The 21,671-nt window shown below is 43.1% G+C and overlaps 1 protein-coding gene across 2 annotated transcripts in view; it reads left to right on the top strand.

Moving 5' to 3' along the window:
* Nucleotides 1–21,671, top strand: part of LOC147684244 (putative cation-transporting ATPase 13A4) — a 330,830-nt gene that overhangs the window by 187,170 nt on the left and 121,989 nt on the right. For both annotated transcript variants that reach the window (XM_086944643.1, XM_086944642.1), the window contains exon 16: nucleotides 21,034–21,190. In XM_086944643.1, coding sequence (XP_086800769.1) covers nucleotides 21,034–21,190 — 157 coding nt within the window. The remainder of the gene's footprint in view (nucleotides 1–21,033; nucleotides 21,191–21,671) is intronic.

The following is a 21,671-nucleotide window of genomic DNA, read 5'->3' as shown; positions in this document are numbered from 1 at the left end:
TCAGGCAGCTGTGCGCATGTTTAAATGTATGAATATTTATGTCCCACTTGCTCCCTGGACATTTTGATTTCCAGCAGCAATCGGGGCGAAGAAAACATTTTCATGGTCGAAATTCACTGTCCAGGTGTACACTATAGCACTGTGTGATCTTCATAATGCCCGTCTGTAGCAGCAGAGGTGTTACCACTCTTTCCTGTCACTTTTCTGTGTGTGGGGGTTATACTGCAAACCACAGACTCTAATATGCAGTCACAGCTGTTGTTCGCCCCCCTGCTGCAACTGAGCAGGAAGGACTAATCTTCTCAGACCACTGAGCAGTGATGGGAGATTAGCCCACAACACAATTACACTGAGAGGAAAGCCAGTGGCGTAGTGCAAAATGATTGCCCCCCCCCTACAGAATGTGATATGGTGCACCCGAGTCTCTCATATCGAGATCAAGATCGTCATTAGTCTTTGGGCTGCATGGGGCCACCTATTGAAGAATTTTGTGCACACTGGTAGTGACAGTCGCTCATTCCCAAAGCATTATTATATATGGCACTGAGTTGAGGGCCCTTGGAGAATCTGCTCAAACCCTTACAGGAGATTGTGGGAGAGAAAATAATGCCAACTTATTTTTATTTAGCTATCCATACCACCATTTTGTCACTTTAAAGTGCTGTTATCAAGGAGTTCTTCTTTTCACAGATGTGATGGTTCTCAGTTGACTGTCCTCGGAAGAATGGAAGGTTGTGCTGGCCTTGGTAGGATTCAAACTTATGGCCTGTAGTCTGGACGCCCCCCCCTTTTCCATAAACAGGACCACTACTCTTTCAAACATTATACATGCCAGTCAAGACTGTATGAATGTTCTAAATGGAAGAATATCATTAGTGGCCTGACTGAATAATACGCTGAATCTTTTCCAGTATTGTTTCAATTTAATAAAACTCTATGTCACTTTTCTGTTGAGGCTTACACCCTTTTTCTCCAAATCACTTTTTTCTTCTTTTTCCGGCACCCTTGTAGAAGCACGTTGCTCTTTCTTCTACCGTTTGCTTTGAATATTGTACAAATGTATATAAACAAATTTCTCGCTGTGTTTGGAGTATTTTATTAAAACTCCTTTTTGTAAATAAATCAGTTTTGATAGGTGGTTGCTTTCTTAACAGAATGAATACTTTTTTGATTTAATCAACAAGAGGAGAATAACTTTAATCCTCACTTAGTCTTGGAAATGATCAACTGTGAGCATATGATTCATTGAGCTGACAATCAATCACGGGTTGGGCCACTGTTTTTGATAATAATGTAGTCTGGAACAGGCATTAGCAGTGATTATTTAACTAATAGAGACAAATTTCCTACTAAATGAGGTAGAAAACAGAGGAAGGGGAGGCAAGATTTCAAAGAATACTGGCGTGGAAATCTATACTACTATTATAAACCTTTAAACATTTGAGGCGGGTAAACTCGGGAACCACAGCGCCAATCCACACACCCGATACATTGTTGATGGGTGTGCAGATGGACATAGGCTATATAAATGTAAAAAATATACGTTATTGAAAAAATTTATGAGAAAAAAAAAGTAGTCCCATGAAAGTAGTGCCAGCCGCGACGTGCGTGCTGACATCAGGAGCGCGAGGAGGAGCGGCGACATGAGCGCGGGGAGGAGCGGCGGACAGGCGGGGAGGAGCGGTGAGGAGCGGCGGACAGGCTGGGAGGAGCGGAGAGGAGCGGCAGACAGGCGGGGAGCAGAGGGGAGGAGCGGCGAGGAGCAACGGACCGGGGAACTAAGGAGCGCGGGGAGGTGCGGCAGAGGAGGTAAGGCTCCGGGGGACCAACGGACAATGTCGGGGTGGGCGGGGGCCCTGAAGCCAAGGTTGGGACGGGCTGCTACTCCGAAGGACCCACGGACAATGTCGGGGCGGGCGGGGCCCTGAAGCCTGATTGCTCCTGGACAAGGTCGGGACGGGCTGCTAGTGTACTCATAAACCTATACATCCTGTTAGACACCACCACTCATCCCTAGAGTTACTCACACACATAGTCACACATGCAAATAAAGTGTCAAACATCCATTTACTTGCATATACAGTTATACACCTACCACCACCCTTACTTCTACAGAAACTTACACATACTTACTCTCTTAAACAATCACTTATAGAAGCACATATTTATTTATACAGATACTCTTCCAATCTCTCACTCTCACATATACTCACTTATATACATCAAACCTCACATTTACTAGTTTAAAACATATGTAGTTACTCATAAAGACACTATTGAGACAGTCATTCACTCACTAACACACCCATACACACACTCATCCACCCGTACAGTCCTGCACACATGCTGTCTTCAACACATACAAACAGTGAGTCACTCATTCATGCATCTATGCATTAATTAATACCCCCCACCGAACCATAAAGACACTCAGACACTCATACTGATAGTCAAAAAAAAACTAATAACCCATATAGACACTCATGTAGATACTCACCAACCCATGCAGACACGTATACACAAAGTGAGAGACTGATACAGATATGTACATATTTAAACATTACTTGCTAACACATGTATTCACTAAGATACACTTAATCAGTCAGTTATACAATCAATTTTATAAAAACAAATCATCCATTTGGACACTTATATACCTATATATATTTATTTTTCCATCGACCTTGAGATATACAAATATAAAACATATTAATTTTCAGAAAAACACACATTTACTGGATGATGTCATCAGTGATGTCATTTGAGATGTCATCAGTGATGTAATGAGTGATGTCAGTGACCATGTCATGAGTAATGTAATATGTGACATCATCAGCAGTGCATTGCGGGCGCGTGAGTTCTAGTTAGCTGAACTAACTATAACGGGGGAATATATATATATTTATATATATATATATATTCACTAAAAAAAACATAGGTTTCACACCAGTTATAGTTAGGAATTAGCATTTAAAAAACCTATTAAATTCCCTGAAAAAACCATAGGTTTCACACCAGTTATAGTTAGCTGGAAATTTTACTGACATAAAACCATTCAAATTCCAACGTTATAGTTAGTTGGACTCACTATAACAAGCGCGCCTGCAATGCACTACTGATGATGTCACATATTACATTACTCATGACATGGTCAGTGACATCACTCATGACATGGGATGAACAAACTGGGGGGTGGCCAATGTAATTAAGGGCATGGCTAACACGTAAGCTAAAAGTTTGTGCTTAGTATAGTATAGTATTTTGCTGTTTCTGTCATTACATCCAGATTTATGATACACCAAGTAACATCATACCTACAACAAGTCTGGATTATTGGCTTTGTCAATGGTTGTTAGTTGCATAAAATAAATAAGCCGCAACTGTGGCTTGTATATAATATTTAAAAAGCTTCCACATAAAGCCCTGGCGACACCACAACATTGTTGCTGCTCCTTAGTTCAGAAAAGAGAAAACAAATACAGAGAGAAAATGACTTTCTTTAAAAGATTTCCCTTCCCCTATATCGCTGGAAAAAAAATGGCCCTCCTGTGCCATGACGCAAAACAGAGCCCGATAGAGACCCGCTTGTAGGCCTCCTTCAAAAAACTTCCGGTGCTCAGACCCGGTGAGACCCGGCCTATCTAAAGCCCTGGACATGACACAGAAGAAAACTCCTTCCCTGCGTGATATGATGAGGGGCCCTGAAACGGACCCATCTTATAGATGCTGGCTGTTCATGGGGTAAATGGACCCCCCTTGAAGGGCTGAGGGCCTGAACCGCAGGAGCTGTAGGAACGTCTTCACTCAAAGGCCACTCTCCATCATTGTTCCTGCAGCAGGGTGCAGCCACCTTGAGGCCTCTCTGAGCCTGCTACAATGCACACATGTTCCTATATCCCCAGGCTCTAGCCTGATGGAAGGATGCCGAGTAATGTGCTGAACCCTCAATCATTTATAGTCAGACGCGGGTTTGACTGCCAAATAGATTAAAATACGAGAAACATTAGTCAGATTAGTCAGAACCGCCAATGAGACATGACGCTGATTTCAATTCATTGTGTTACCCATTACTTTAACAATTAATTAAGACGTTCCCCACAGCACGCCTGGCTGCACCTCCTCACCTTTCAAAAATAAGAACTATCAGCCTGATTCATCAAGGTGAGTATTTGCTATTCCTTAATAGCGATTATTAAGGAATCGCTATTAAGGAATAGCAAAATGCTATTCACCAAGAAATCGCTAAATAAATTGCGATTTCTAATTATTCCTTAATTGCGATTATCAAATTGCTAATCGCAATTAAGGAATATCTCCCCATTCATTCCTATGGGCCCAAAGGCCCATAGGAATGAATGGGAAGACATTTCAATGTGCGAATCGCAATTAGCGATTCGCATATTGAAATTGCGATTTCAAGGGTGCAGGGGTGTCCAAAGGACACCCTGTAGCACCCCTGAAATGTATGCTACATTGGTGTTGCGCACACACATGTCCCAAGGACATGTGTGTGTGTAACATGAAAGTTAGAAAAATGCATTTAAATGCATTTTTCTAAGTTTCCGCTATTTACCACGAGGTTTGACCTCGCGGTAAATAGCGGGAAATTTTTGCGAATTCGCAATTTAAAAATGTTTCAAGAATAGCATATAAGGAATCTCTAATAGAGATTCCTTAAATGCTATTCCTCGCAAATATGCGAATTCTTAAATAGCGATTTTTGCATTTGGGATGATGAATCCCAAATGCAAAAATACCGCTCGCAAAGGGCCAGATTCTCAGAATCTGGCCCTTTGCGACCGGATTTAACAATGATGAATCAGGCTGTATGTATAGACTGGAAGGGGAAACACACCACTATCCCGATAAAATTATGACTATAGTTATTACAAGTGTACACTAGAGGGCGCACTAGGACAGCAATTATCTGTAGTAGTGGATGCTGCCACACCGGTAAACTCCGCTCTGTGTCAGCCAGTGGAGTTTTGCTGAACTGCAAAAAATCTGCAAGATCCACAGGCGTAGCGGAGTGTGATGCCTACCCTCAATATATACCCACACACATATATATATATATATATCCTCACTAATATAATAAAGAGAGAGCCCAAACCTTTGAGGCGGCTAATCTCAGGAACCACAGCACCAATCACAACACCCAATACAGCGTTAGGAAGGGCAGTTGCAGCAGAAGGACATAGGCTATGCGGACGCCCTCCATATACATTTAAAAGGTAAAAGAACTGTGCCAGCAAAGTAGTCCCTTGTGGGAGTGTCTGTGTTGTGCTGTGGGCGTGTGCTGGGGGCGTGACAAACGCTGGGGGCGTGTGGTAGTTCCGCCCTTCATGCCATGTCTCATATCGAGTGCTAATCCCACCCTTCTCCCTTTAAATACCCCTGCACCCCATAATCATAACCCACCCTTCCTCCTTAAAATACCCCAACACCCTTAAACACTAACCCATCTTAACCCTATCATTATACCCTGTACCCCAAAACCCAAACCTATCCCTAAACCCTAAAAATACCCCTGTACCCCAAAACCCAATCCTAGCCCTGAACCCTATAAATACCCCTGTACCTCAAAACCCAAACCTACCCCTGAACCCTAAAAATACCCCTATACCCCAAAACCCATACCTATCCCTAAACCCTAAAACTACCCCTGTACCCCATAACCCAAAACTATGTCTGAACCCTTAAAACACCCAAACCCCCAAAACATATACCTCACTACCCCAAAACATATACCCCTATACCCATACTTACCTTATCCAAACATTAAAAAAAACCATGCTTTTACCATTCATGCATTTACAACGAATTTCGTTGTAAATGTATGCGTGGTAAAAGCATATAAAATGTAATGCCATGCGTTATAATGGCATTGCGGAGTCATGGTGATTTTGTAATGAAAGTATGCGGAGTGACGGTATGCGGAAAGAAAGTTGCGGAATAATGGGTGTTTACCCTCCCCCGGTAAGTACATTGGTGGCCCGGCGGCCCACATCTCCAGCAACATACTCATATTTTTTCACCACCCATTTGAAAAATGCACAGGTCTCTCTCATTGATGGCCAGCACCGACATACACTTTTACACCTCCGGCCACAAATTCTAGAATTGCGATCTTTAGAGCTGGGGAGCTACATTCGAATCTCTGCATCAGCTCAACATCCTGTGATTCCAGGCAAATCGCTTTGTCTCCCCGTGCCTACCACAAATGAATGTGTTCTTCTGTAATGTAAATTGTGCTCATGCAATGTTGTCGAGTTTGCGCTATATAATATTGCAAGGAAAAATAAAGTAGGGAAACTCGAGTTCACACAGTACTGAACGCGCACTCTTAAGTGCATCAGTAGTGCACTGTGAATCGGAGCGTTTCACAGGCCTGTCACAGATAAGAAATGCTAAAATGCTATCAAAACGAAATCCTACAAAACAATATACTACTGGCCGGCAGCAATTCATACCCGGACAACATAGGGACGGACTGCTAGTATATATATATATATGTATATATATCAGCGCCTTATTTTGATGGAAAGTTTGGTTTGGTGCCGATATGTATATATATATATATATATATTACCTACTGGCGGTATATATAGCTAGGATTTTTTCTCAATGGAACTTTTGAAAATTCTTTGTCTAATAACTTTGGCGTTTGTGGACGGAATCGGCTGAAATTTTCAGGAAAATTGCACATTTTGTTTCTGAGCAGCCCCTGAAAAGTTGGGGGGGTTTCGTCAAGGGGGGGCCGAGAAAAAAGGGGGTCCCAAAACGCGTTTTTCTCATTCATTTTTCCATAGGGCGTTTGGCCTCACTTTTAGCTCGAACGGCTGAATGGATTTACACGAAACTTGGCAAAATTGTAGGGACTGTTAGCCCGATGTGCCTTTGCCGGGTCTCAATATATGTGCTCCAGTGGATTTCGAGAAATTAGCGTTTAAAAAAACAGATATATCTGTGACAGCGCCCCGGATAGCGCTCCAGATCGCGTACTTTTCGCGTAACGGAGCTTTGCGAAGCGAAGCTGATTGGCTCTCCGGTGTCTGTCAACATTCTAAACAGTCCGGTGCGGCCGCCATCTTGTCTCTCGGTAGGATCGAGAGACAAGAGGAGGAGAAAAACGAAGGGGGAATTTAATGAAAGGGGGCAAGGTAGACCCCTCTTGACCCCCTAGGAATGATTGATATTGATATTGAAATGTATTTATAGAGCGCTCGTTCGCCCGGGGGCTTCATGGCGCTATAGACAGGAACACAACGCATCAATCAGAGGAAGCAAAGAAGAGCTCATCAGAACGCTTGGGAAAAGAGCCATGTTTTGAGGGAGTGTCTGAAGCTAAGAATGTTGTCACACATTTTAAGGTGAAGAGGAAGGGAGTTCCAGAAGGTGGCCGCAAGGTGGTCAAAACAGCAACCTCCAAGGCGCTTCCTTTTGTAAAGAGGGACAGTCAGAAGATGTTTGTGCATAGAGCGAAGATTGCGGGGGGGTCATATTTTTTGAACAGGTCTCTGATGAATAGGGGGCCAGATTGGTGTAAGGACTTAAATAGAATACACCCGGTCTTAAAAGCCACCCGTTGCTTAACAGGCAGCCAGTGTAGCTGTTTTAGGCCCAGTCTGACAGACTGCCTCTTAGGTAGATTGAGAATTCGTCTGGCTGCCTGATTCTGAATCAGCTGGAGGCGTTTTAACTCACCAGCCTGGAGGCCAAGATAAAGACTATTGGAGAAATCCAGTCTGGACAAAACCAGGGAGATGACAATCTGTGTGAGCGCCTCCAGAGAGAAGAACCGAGCGATTTTCTTAATTTTCTTGATGTTGGGGTTATTAAAGGGTCCCGTGGGGCAAATAAAAAAAATTAATTTTTCGCGGTAGAAGCGCTTCCCGGTTCGCGAACCGGGTCGCAAATTGGTAGCGAAACGGGAATTCGCCATTTTGTGTTTCGATTTAATTAAATTACAAGATGGAGGAAAAACAATGTGAGAAATGGGTATAAGGGGGTACGGGAGACGTATCCTGACCCCCTATGTTTTCTGAGGGTGGTTGAGGAGGCTCATATATGTTGATACTTGTCTTCCACCGGCTGCGCGTGAGCGTTTTTTTTTTTTTGTTGCTGCGTGACTTCTGTTGACGTTCGATTCGAAGGAAATCAGGAAGTGTTGACCGCCATTTTGACACTGCGAGTAAATATATTGTTAAAAATAATTGTTATAAATTAATCCGTATTGATAAACATTGTCTGCGCCATCTTGCTTTTTTTCCAATGCCACACTTTTGTCGTGCACGGCAGCCATTTTAGATGCCTTGACCAGACCCACTCTCTGCACGCCGCCGATCCTCAGCATGGCTCCCCACCCTCGCAAGCATCTCCCCCATGCACTGGTCACCCACGCTCTCTCTCTCATGTATGGGCCATAAACCTCCTCCCATATGCGCTGCTCTTCCCTGAGAATCACACCCCGTGCTGAGGAAAATTCAGCCCAGATTACAACCGATGCCCCGGCTGCTGGCACAAGACGCCACTTAGTTCCTATCTTGAACGGTTACCAAATAAAGAGACGGGCGCTGGAAGCAGGAACACAAGAACAGAGTTTTATTTCTCATGAGGAGAGCTTGTCATTTCACTCTACATATCATACAAGTACCACTTAGCCCCCCGGCCCCCTAATCCTGAGGCAGAATTGCCACTGCAACAAAGGACTTAAACTCCTGCAAAGAACACCATGTAACATTTAATATCATTTACCACCAATGTTTTCATATATCAGTGTTGCTGAACTCACTCAGTGAAATGTCGCTCATTTCATTAAATCACTTCTAAAGCATGCCTTATAACAATGCACCCAATACTATGTGGAAGTGCTTATATTAAACATGACATTGCTTTAACCAAGATAGACAAAGAAATTACACAGTGATGTAAAAGTTTCTGAAAGAAATGCCAAGAACGTCCCATGTGAAAGTGAATTTTATCTGGCAATTTTTTTCTTTTCCTTCTCATGAAATGAAAGTTAATGCCAGGTTCATTACCTGCCTCATCTGCAAAAAAATAACTCTCGAGAGGGACCGAAAAAAATATAGCTATGGTAATCATACCATGCATCGGCACATGGAGAGGTGGCACCCTCTTAATTATTCTAAAGCACAACTTCGAGATTTGGTGGATAACCCCCGACCGGCAAAAACATCCACCAATGACTTAGCAATAAGTGAGTCAGAGGCAAGGGAAACGGTCCCAAATCTGCAAAAGAACTTTGGGCAGATGAGATTGACTTGTGTAGCATGTGGAAAATTAATTTTATGCGGAGAGATGAGTATTACTTTAATAAATAGATCATATAAAAATCATCAATGTCCAAAACGTCCTAGAAAGTAATTTTTGTCATTTTTGAGGAAGAGAGATAACCTACAGTGGTACGGGGTCGTTTTCGTTCGTACTAGGGGGGCCAGGTGACATTCCTTCGGGGTGGCTTAGGGGCATTTAAAACAACTTCCCTGATACAGGTAGCATATAAGGTAGAGGCTAAATACCAGGATCTTTATCGATTGCTTTATGCTGTACAAAAATGAAAAACACATACAACAAACCTGGACCATTCATATTTTCAATGTTTCTGCGTACTATACTTTTTAACCCTTAACTAATTGAGCTGTTTCATTTCACTTGCTTTTTTTTTTTTTTTTTTTAAATCGGAAACAGTGGCCATTTATTCGAAACTTACCAATCTATGCGTTACAACTACGTTTGCTTTTTCAAAAACCTTTAATAAAAATGTTGGTGATTTCATAGTAAAAAGTGCGACAAGTGCAACAAAATCATATCGATAATTCATTGTGAGCAAGTACCAAAAGTGTTGACAATTCGAACCTTCAATAATAAATACAGTAATCAATGATGCATTAGAACTTAATATCAATTCATTGTTCGAACGTGTAATCAGTACCCGTCCCATGTCAATTCATTGTTCGAACGTATAATCAATACCCATCCCGGATCAATTCATTGTCCGAACATATAATCAGTCTTATCCCATATCAATTCATGTGCTAAAAACTGCATACATATCTCATGATATCAAGGCTGAGCAATCGGGGCACAACAAGGAGTTGAGAGTTTCATTTGTACCGGCGCCATTTTGGGTGAGGTCAGGAAGGTCCAAGTATAGTCAAAATGTCTCCACCAACTCGTGGTTGGACCTGGACCTCTTTCGGCAGTCCAAAAGTTTTCGTTGAAGGGTAGCAGAGGGGACTGCCGACATGAACCATCAGTCAAAGTGGGGTGGGAGGCAACAATCTCTCCTACCGGGTCATACTGGTGTCCCACCGGAACTGATCAAGTTGGTAGTCTTGCAGGATTTTGGTCATTTCAAGACTGAGGCCGGCGCCGACATGAGCGCGCCGATGTCCCTCGGCTACGTCGTGGTCGTTCCGTGGTGACATGGCAGTCATTCCCCATTGGGGGTCGGGGGCCCCCGTGGCTCTTATAGAATCTTCAAAGTTGAGGAGAACGTTTCTGGACGCAGGAAACTAGAAGCGTTGTTGCACCGCAACAGTGGACGAGACCCCCGCTGGGTGAGCGGAGCATCATTGCCTCGCAATAGTGGACGAGACCTTTTGTTGGGTGAGTGGAGCGTTGGGGGTGCAGCCGAGGGGCCCCCACCTGTGGGGGTGGGAGAGGCTCGTTTGCGCCGCCTCTCCCTCCCAGCGCACCCCACGCCGACACCTGGCGTTGATATCTGTGATGTCCGGACCAGGCGATAAGAGGGGGGGGATCGGAGGCAGAGGCAAGACATCCCCCCCCCGTGGCCTGCAGGGTGCCGCTTCAGGACCGAACGGGGAGCTCATACCAAGCCAGGGTCAGACCAGGAGATACGAGGGGAGGGGGGGGTCGGTGGCATGTGCAAGACATCGCCCCCCAGTGTTGTCGCAGCCATTATTGAAGAAAAAAGAAGATCCCGTCGGCCTCGGCTCCTCTCCTGGTGCACCTTACGCGACAACCCTTTTGTTGGGTGAGTGGAGCGTTGGGGGTGCAGCTGATGGGCCCCCACCTATGGGGGTGGGAGAGGCTCGTTCGCGCCGCCTCTCCCTCCCAGCGCACCCCACGCCGACACCTGGCGTTGATATCCGTGATGTCCGGACCAGGCGATAAGAGGGGGGGGGGTCGGAGGCAGAGGCAAGACATCCCCCCCCCGTGGCCTGCAAGGCGGCAGAAGAAGGGAATCGGAAGACCAGTACATTTCGGGCCATCCACCCCACGGCTGATGGCGGTTAGCCGGGCCCCGCCCTGCATGTGTCGAGGCCTCATCTTCCGGATGGGCGTAACCGTGGCCCTGTTGCACTTCGGGAGTTTCCGGAATGGGGGTAGGTATCTGCTGATTTGTATCTATTTCATGTTACCGTTAATGGGCGTGGCGGGCGGTGGGACAGACATGCTTGGAGCAGTGGGGGGGGTGGAGAAGCCTAGCTACCTCGTGGCTGCCGTAACGTCAAGCTTGGCTTCTTTCACCACTTCCATGTTTCTTATTTCTAGCGAAGTCAAAAACTCATCAGTGGCCTACTGATTTTGTTCGATTTCTTTCCCTTCCTTTTTAAGTGTGTTTCATGCTAAAGTTTCTGTTTAACAGGATACAGTGATTACTTCGTATTTTACATATGTCTTCTTTATTAGGGGTACTCTCCGGTTGAGCCAGATGATGTACCTCTAATAAATGGTCCGGGTGGAACTAGTTTCTCAATCAGTGGGGAGTAGATGGGCATGACAGATTACAACGGGAGACAAAGGTCCGCATTACCCACCCTTCACTACTTGCAAAGACTAGACAGAATATTTCTATTCCACGTTATTTGCAAACAGAGAAAACCTCGAAAGAACTATTCCTTGAACAATAAATGTCCAGCCAATCAATCAATCAGTGGGGAGAAAAACAGGCATGACGGATTACAACGGGGGACAAAAGTCTGCATTACCTATCCTTCACTATCTGCAAAGGGAGACAGAATATTCCTATTCTTCTCTGTTTGTAGACAGGGAATATCTCAAAGAGCAATAATCGATAAAAAATTAGTAGTATTATAACACTTTAATAACTTATAAATATATTCATCGCAACAAAAACAGTAAACACCTTAAAACATTTTTTATTAAAACAGAAGCAACAATGACAACTAACAGTAGTGATATCCTGGGCGGGTGATGGAACTGGGATTGTTAATGGAAAAAGATCTACAGAGAAAGCTATTGGTGAATTATACTTCTCCGGAAATTTAAAACTCACAAATGTTTCATTTGTGTAATCGTTTCAGGTCAAACGGATTGTGGAAAAATGTTCGGAATGGAAGAGTCACCAAAAGGCAAAAAGTACACTCATGTATGAAAATCTTACTATTAATGCTTGACTGAGGCCAAGGAGATCAGAGTGCATGAGTCTCATGCTCGATCGATTGAGCTAGCCGGATCGGGCAACAAAAAGTATAAAATAGTTATGTAAATAGTTATTTAATAAAAAGTTTTACCCTGTTACTTTGCTGGTGTGTTGTATATATGTATAATATTTGCATAGGGTTTGTCGTTATTTTGGGTGAGGTGGGTGGCGGAGCCGAGCTGTCTTGCAGCCATCATGGTGTGGAGCTCAGTTCATCTCACTAGTTTCGTATTTCTCATGAGGGGTTGTTCTTAATGTTTCTATTTTAGCGAGGTCAAAAAGAGATCCCATTAGTGGCCTACTGATTTTGCTCGATTCCTTTTGTTTTTTTAAACGATTTTTCACTATCTGCAAAGACTAAACAGAGTATTGCGACTCTGTGCTTGTTTGTAAATAGAGAATGAACCAAAGAGAACCAATTCTAAAACAGTAAATGCTTGGATAACAATCAATCAAATAGAGAGAGAAGCAGGCACGACGGATTACAACGGGGCAAAGGCCTGCGTTAACTACCCTTCACTATCTGCAAAGAGAGAGTACTCCTAAGAGAAAAGAGGGGGGGGGGAGGGGGGGTAGCGTTCAAAGAACATCAGCGTGCATGAACACGAAAATGTTTTTACCTATCACGTACTTGACATTTGAAAGCTTTTGATATTTGCTATTAAAAAACCATTGAAATTCACTGAAAAAACCATAGGTTATAGACCATATATAGTTAGGAATTAGCATTTTCAAAACCTTAATTTACTCGCACAAAACCATAGAAATTTGCATATATAGTTAGTTGCAATAACTATATATCGCGCACCCGCAATCCACTGCTGATGATGTCACATATTACATCATTCATGACATGGTCAGTGACATCACTGATGACATCACTGATGACATCTCAAATGACATCACTGATGACATCTCAAATGACATCACTGATGACATCACTGATGACATCTCAAATGACATCACTGATGAAATCACTGATAACATCTCATTTGACATTACTGATCACATCACTGATGATATCATTCATGTGATAATACGATGAACCTCTTCAGACTCTAATATAACCTTAGATACAATCAGTGTAAACAGACACTCACAGACTGTCACTCATCCATGGAGTTACTCACACACCTAGTCAGTCATGCAAAGAATCAATCACACCTCCATTTCCTCAACTATACAGTTATAAACACCTTACTTAATCAAACATATACTAACACATAGTTACTCTCTTATACAAACACTGATACAAGTTCACAATGATCCATAGAGCCACTCACACATTCACTGGCTCTTATGCACAGTTATGTATATATGTCAACTCTTACATGTACTGTGTTTTACATATGTACTTACTTTGACATGTAGCACTGAGAAATCCAATCACTCACCAATACACTCATGCAGACAGTCAACCGCTCATACAGCTGTTTCCACATGCACTTTTGAACCTATACATCTAGTGAATCAACTGCTCACACATCTATGCACAGAGTCACACACCTCCCAGCCACCCCCACACACACACTCACTCTCCCATACATATATTTGGGCAACCAATCAATAACCCATATAGTTACTCATAGAGCTACTGATCAACACATGCAGCAGTTTACAGAACTACAGAAATAATGATGCACAAATTAAGACAGTTTAGTCACTAACCCATGCACTCAGTGAGACACATTTAATCATTCCCTCATACAATCAGTCATGCACCTACTAAATCCTTCATCCAAACACTTATACATCCACTCATTCTTCAATATGTAAGACATATTTTAACTTTACAGAAACATACAGTCAGTAGATGTTGTCATCAGTGATGTCATCAGTGATGTCATTTGAGATGTCATCAGTGATGTCATTTGAGATGTCATCAGTGATGTCATCAGTGATGTCACTGACCATGTCATGAATGATGTAATATGTGACATCATCAGCAGTGGATTGCGGGTGCGCGATATATAGTTATTGCAACTAACTATATATGCGAATTTCTATGGTTTTGTGCGAGTAAATTAAGGTTTTGAAAATGCTAATTCCTAACTATATATGGTCTATAACCTTTGGTTTTTTCAGTGGATATATATATATATATATATATATATATATATATATATATATATATATATATATATATATATATATATATATATATATATATATATATATATATATATATTTGTACATATAAAGGGATGTTATAGTTAGGTGCAGATTTCACTCATAAAAAACCATAGAAATTCAGCAGTTATAGTTACCTGAGCTAACTATAATATATGCCTCTGCATTGCACTGCTTATGATGTCACAGATATTGCACCACTCATGACATGGTCACTGACATCACTGATGGAATCTCAAATGACATCATTGATGACATCATCTGGTGAGTGTAAATATTTGCTAAGAGTTTATGATTGTTAAACTCATATACTAAATTACTGCCAAAAGTTAAATTAGTATACTAGGTGCATTACTACTGAGTGATACTACTTCTAACATATATTATGTGAGTGGCTGTGTGACTGTATGTATCCTTGTGTGTACGGGTGTGTAGGTGGCTGTATAGATGTATACATGGTTGTGTGAGCAGCTGTGTGGGTGAGTGTGTTTCTATGTGAGTGGCTGTATTGGTGAGTGAATGGGTATGTCAGTGGATGTATAGGTATCAGAGTGATAGTCTGAGAGTGGCTCTACGGGTGGGTACGTGGGTGTGTAGGGACTGTATGGGTGAGTGTGTGGGTGTCTGAATGGTTGCATGAGTGAGTGACAGGGTGTGTAAGTGGCTATCTCGGTGAGTGAGTGGCTGTTTGAGTGAGTGTTTGGTTAAGTGAGTTGGTATGCGAGTGGCTGTATTTAAGAGTGAGTATTTGTGTAAATGGCTGTATGGGTGAGTGAGATGATATATGAGTGTTTGTATGGATGTGTGAATAGGTATGTAAGTGGTCGTGTGTGTGTGAGTGAGCATGTCACTGCTTGTATGTGTAAGTGTGCGGATGTGTTGAAAGGCTGAATGAGTGAGTGGGTGTGTGAATTACTGCAGGTAAATAAGTGGGTGTGTGAGTCAATGTATGGGTAAGTGTTTGGCTATGTGTGTGGCTGTATGGGTAAGTGAATGGCTGTATGAGTAAGTGAATGGTTGTGTGAGTGACTGTTTGAGTGAGTAGGTGTGTGAGTGGCTCTGTGGAGGATTGAAAGTGTATGAGAGTACTGGTAAGGGTCTGTAAATGGGTAAGTGAGTGATCATGTGGGTATGTGAGTAAGCGTATGAGAGGTTGTATGACAGTGTGAGTGGGTGTGTGAGTGATTCTGTAGATAGTGACATCAGTGATGTCATGAGTGATGCCATTTGATATTTCATCAGTGATGTCACTTACAATGTCATGAGCAGTGCATTGTGGGGGTGCAAGTTATAGTTAGCTCAGCTAAGAATAACTGCTGAATTTTACTAGTTTTGTATGAGTAAAACCTGAGCCTAACTATAACATCCCAGCAACCTTTCTTTTTTGCAGTGAATATATATTACCTACTGGCGGCCGGCAGTAGGTTGTTATACTTAGGACCTATTATCCATAGAAAATTCGTAACATTCTTTTCCACATAACAATGGCGCCGGATGACGAATCTTCGCAAATTTTTTAAAACTTGTGGGGCGCTCTAGTCAGCTCCTATCTTAAAAGTTTCAGGCTGATTCAGCAAGCGGGAGCCAAGAAAAAAGGGGGTCCCAAACGTGTTTTTTCCATGTTAATTCCCATAGGAAACCTGCTCTCTCTTCCAAAATCCAAATCAGATTGCTTTTCCACACGAGGAGCTGCATTTCAGTAGCTCCCCATGTGGAAAAGCAATGCCGGCTCCCGTAGGATGCCGGGAGCCGGCAGGGATTGTGGGGGCATTGGGGCACCCCCACGGTCCTGGGGGAGGAGGTCCCGGGGCCAGAAGTGGCAAGGGATGGGGGCCATGCGGGCCCCTTCCCCAATAATAACTTTTTTTTATTTAAAAAACGAGCAAACGCTGTCCCCCGGGTCTTCCGGGCCATAAATGGCCTGAGTAGGGGGAAACGCAGCCCCTCCATATCAATATTAAAAAATGTGGCCATGCCCCAGGGGGATGGGGTCAGGGAGGCCCAGAATTGGCCACAGAAGGGGGGCCCCCTTCCCGTTAATAATTTATTTATTTTTTAATTGGGGGTCAGGCCATGGTGGATGGGGTCCCAAGGGACCCAAAAAAGTAAAAAGAAGGGGAGGCCACACAGCCCCCTCCCAAAAAAAAAAAAAAAAAGACTCGCAATCGGGCCGAGGCCCCGACCCCCTCACAGAAACACTATGCAATAATAAAGTGAATAGTGTACTATGCACTTTATTATTCACTTTCTTAACAGTATTACACAGATTTATTTAAAAAACGTAATCTAAGATGGCCACCACTATTTTTTGGCTATAATGAAAATTAGTCCATCATTTATGTCAATGAATGTTCATGTGACTTACTGTGTTGAAATACTGCTGGTTTTGCACTGGGTAGCTGACATTGATAAAGCCACAAAGCGAAACTCGTCCGTCAGGGCAGGGGGGGTCTGCACAATAAAGCATTTTGCTTAAAAACTTTACCTGAGTGTGCTTTCCATTGGGAGCGGGAACGAGGAATGGCTGCTGCCGTTTATGCATATATATATATAATATATATATATATATATATATATATATATATATATATATATATATATATATATATATATATATATATATTTATAGATATATATGTATAGATAGATATGTAGATATATATATATATATTTATAGATATATAGAGAGATGTACATATATATGTTTGTTTACTATGTTGATATATACATATATGTATATGCTTATATATATGTATATATTTATATATATGTGTGTGGGTATATTTATAAATATCGAAATATGTGTGTATATATACATGAATCTATATATATATATGTATATATGTGTATGTATAAAGAAATATGTGAATATAAATACATATATATATATAAATCTTATATATATTATTCTGATATATGAATAATATTCTTATATATAATATTCTGATATATTTGATTGGGTTCATATTATTATTTAAAAGCGCAACCACTCACTAACACACATGTAGTGAATGTACAACTACAGCACTCTCAGGCTATGAGGCTGACTATGGATGATTCTAACACTGAGCTTGTAATGGCGTATGTATGATGCAAAGAGCAGGCAGAGCTCAATGGACATGGTTGAAAGGAGTACTCAGTAAAGAGAGGTACAGTGGAACTCAGTGAACATGGGGTAATCACTAAAGAGATGCTGCAGAGGTCAATGAATATGGGGGTACTCACTAAAGAGAGGTGCAATAGAGCTCAATAAACATGGGATACTCACTAAAGAGAGGTGCTGCAAAGGTCAATGAATATGGGGGTTACTCACTAAAGAGAGGTACTGCAGAGGTCAATGAATATGGGGGTACTCACTAAAGAGAGGTACAATAGAGCTCAGTGAACATGGGTTACTCACTAAAGAGTAATGCAGTAGTGAGCAATGAACATGGGTACACAATAAAGCGTGGTTTGACAGAGATTAATAAACATGGTGGTACTTACTAAAGAGAGATCCAGTTGAGTTGAATGAACATGGGGTACTCACTAAAGAGAGGTCCTGCAGAGCTCACCGGGCATGGGGGTACTCACTTAATAGAGGTGCTGTAGAGCTCAATGCACATGCTCGATGGGGTATTCACCAAAGAGATGTGCAATGGCTGAACTGAACAAATACTATGGATGTTTGTGGGATAGAACAACAGCAGGAGGCATCCAGTTACTTTAACACGTTTGTCTAAGTTGTTCTCCAGAGGTGGCCATGGCTTGAACAACACAGAATAGTTTTATCTTTGATGCTGAATTATTCACTGAACGCATAATTAACTAGTGCCAAGGTTCACTAGAGAGAAACAGGAATATAGCTACAAAGTCAAAGCAATATGTCAGGAAATAAACACAATTTTTTTTTAGCAAAATGAAGAGTCACATAGCTGTAGATGGTCTAAAACCGTCTACAGGTCGACATCAAGTTTAGCACAAAATATGGAATCGTTTTTTTTTTTTTAATGTGTAAATTAAATATTTTAAAAGAATAATCCAGTTGGGTTAATGAAAATTACAATATCCAATTCTACAAATATTTGAGCTGATATGCACCTTTAATGCTAGTAGAAACAAAAACAGACAATTTGATTAATGAATATTTAAAGTATATAAAGGCTAAAGACTATAAAGAGCTAAGCAGATAAATTCAAGAATTCAGTGATATTTACAAAATCATTAATGAGGAATTGTATTTCTTCAAGCAATGGCCCATTAGTACAAAAATAATCCACACTGAAATCATGGAACAAAATGGCATCTTTTAGAACAAAGATGCTTATGAACTTCTGCTCATCAGAGGCCTAAGCTTTGCTGGACTTTCCCACAACCTGCGTAGAAGCTAGGTCACCTCTACAACCAGCATAAAGTCTAGATCACCTCCACAACCAGCAGAGCCTCTAGGTTACCTCCATAACCAGCAGAGACTCTAGGTCACCTCCACAACCAGCAGAGGCTTTAGGCCACCTCCATAGGCAGCAGAGTCTCTAGGTCACCCCCCAAAAAAGCAGAGACTCCGGGTCATTTCCATAACCAGCAGAGACTCTGGGTCATCTCCACAACCCGCAGAGACACTAGGTCACCTCCACAACCACCAGAGATTCTGGGTCACCACACAACCAGCAGAGCCTCTAGGTTACCTCCATAACCAGCAGAGACTCTAGGTAACCCCCAAAACCAGAAGAGACTCTGGGTCACCTTCATAGTCAGCAGAGACTCTAGGTAACCCCCAAAACCAGCAGACACTCTGGGTCACCTCCATAATCAGCAGAGACTCTAGGTCACCTCCGCAACTAGCAGAGACTCTAGGTCACCTCCACAACCAGCAGAGACACTACGTCACCTCCACAACCACCAGTGATTCTGGGTCACCACTACAACCAGCAGAGCCTCTAGTTTACCTCCATAACCAGCAGAGACTCTAGGTCACCTCCATAACCAGCAGAGACTCTAGGTCACCTCCATAATCAGCAGAGACTCTAGGTCACCTACACAGCCACCAGAGATGCTGGTTCACCTCCACAACCAGCAGAGACTCTGGGTCACCTCCATAATCAGCAGAGACTCTAGGTCACCTCCACAGTCACCAGAATCTCTATGTCACCTCCATAATCAGCAGAGACTCTAGGTCACCTACACAGCCAGCAGAGACTCTAGGTCACTTCCATAGCCAGCAGCGTATCTAGGTGACCTCCACAACCAGCAGAGACTCTAGGTCACCTCCACAGCCACCAGAGACACTAGGTCACCTCCACAACTACCAGAGATTCTGGGTCACCACTACAACCAGCAGAGCCTCTAGGTCACCTCCATGATCAGCAGAGACTCTGGGTCATCTCCACAACCAGCAGAGACTCTGGGTCATCTCCACAACCAGCAGAGACTCTAGGTCATCTCCACAACCAGCAGAGACTCTAGACCACTTCCACAACCAGCAGAAACTCTAGGCGACCTGCACAACCAGCAGAGACTCTAGGTCACCTCCACAGCCACCAGAGACACTAGGTCACCTCCACAACCACCAGAGATTCTGGGTTGCCACTACAATCAGCAGAGCCTCTAGGTCACCTCCACAACCAGTAGAGAATTAAGGTCACCTTCACAACCAGCAGAGATTCTAGGGCACCTCCACAATCAGCAGAGACTCTGGGTCACCTCCAAAACCAGCAGAGACTATAGGCCACCTGCATAACTAGAGGTGACTCTGGCTCACCTCCACAAACGCAAAAACCACAGTTGATATACAGAAGGCAGAACAATGTCATACATTCACCCCAGTACAGAGATCTGGGCCTAAATCCATCGTTTTTTTGCACTCCACACCACCCCAGTTCTGACATGACCATATGCAAATCAGTCTGACCCTGTGCCTAATGGGAACAGTGCAGCCCGAACTGCCAAGCCATGCCCTCCCTGGACCGGAAACAAGCTTCCGAGGACCGGTTTCTGGCATTCCAGCCGTCTTCAGCCCGGCTTGCTTAAATCCAGTGGTGTGGAGTGCATGGGACTCACGTCTGAGCAAACACCAGCAGAGTCTCTGGGTCAACTCCTCAACCAGCAGAGACAAGGTCACCTCAACAACCAGCAGTGACTCTGGGTCATCTCCACAAGCACCAGAGACTCTAGATCACCTCCACAACCAGCAGAGACTCTGGGTCACCTCCACAACCAGCAGAGACTCTGGGTCACTCCACAACAGGCAGAGATTCAAGTTCACCTCTACAAGCAGCAGAAACCCATAGTCACCTCTAGAACTAAGAATTGATTGTGGCTCAAATTCATCTATGAGCCAAGTCACCTGGGACATTTGTGGGATGACATATGATACCTCCATTATGATAATTGTTTCCTGAACAGCTTATAGTGCCCAAAAAAATGTAAAATAGAAGAAATGTTCATCTAACTGTTCAAATTCATGCAGATGTAATTTTCTGCTTTGTCCTTAGGTTCCTGTCAAAGGCCTTGCCATCGTGCACCAGTTCCCATTTTCCTCCGGCCTACAGAGGATGTCAGTTGTCACACAGGTGGTTGGAGGCGACCAGTGCATGGTCTTCATGAAAGGAGCACCAGAGAAGGTGATCAGCTTCTGCAGACCTGAGACAGGTATTCAGAGACATGGTTTAAAAATAACTTGAAATGAAATGAAATGAAAACGGGATTTCTAGAGCGCATGGCTGCCCGGGGGCGTCCCAGCGCTGGGATTGTACTAGCCGCTGAGGGGGGAAGCAAAAAACGGGAAGGGAATAGGCAAATTATTGTGGGAACAGGTGGGTTTTAAGAAGCTTGTGAAATTTGTTGTGATTTGTTTCTGCTCGAAGATGGATGGGTAGGGGGTTCCACAGTATTGCTGCTGCAACTGAGAAACGACGTCCTCCAGTACGGGCTTTCTTAATTTTATGTACTGTGGCCAAGTAACCATGGGAGGAACGCAGAGATCTGTTGGGTTTATATGGGAAGAGCCTAGTTTTATGCAACGGGGGACCCTGATCTTGTAGAGCTTTGTGCGTTATACATAGTGCCTTGAATTTGACCCTTTCACGGATTGGGAGCCAGTGAAGGGTCTTCAATGCAGGTTTAGCTGATG

The sequence above is a fragment of the Lissotriton vulgaris genome, chromosome 11 (assembly GCF_964263255.1).
Source record: "Lissotriton vulgaris chromosome 11, aLisVul1.2, whole genome shotgun sequence".
Classification (NCBI taxonomy): Eukaryota; Metazoa; Chordata; class Amphibia; order Caudata; family Salamandridae; genus Lissotriton; species Lissotriton vulgaris.
Note: the sequence above shows the minus strand (reverse complement) of the source record. Positions and strands in the feature narration are given on the sequence as shown.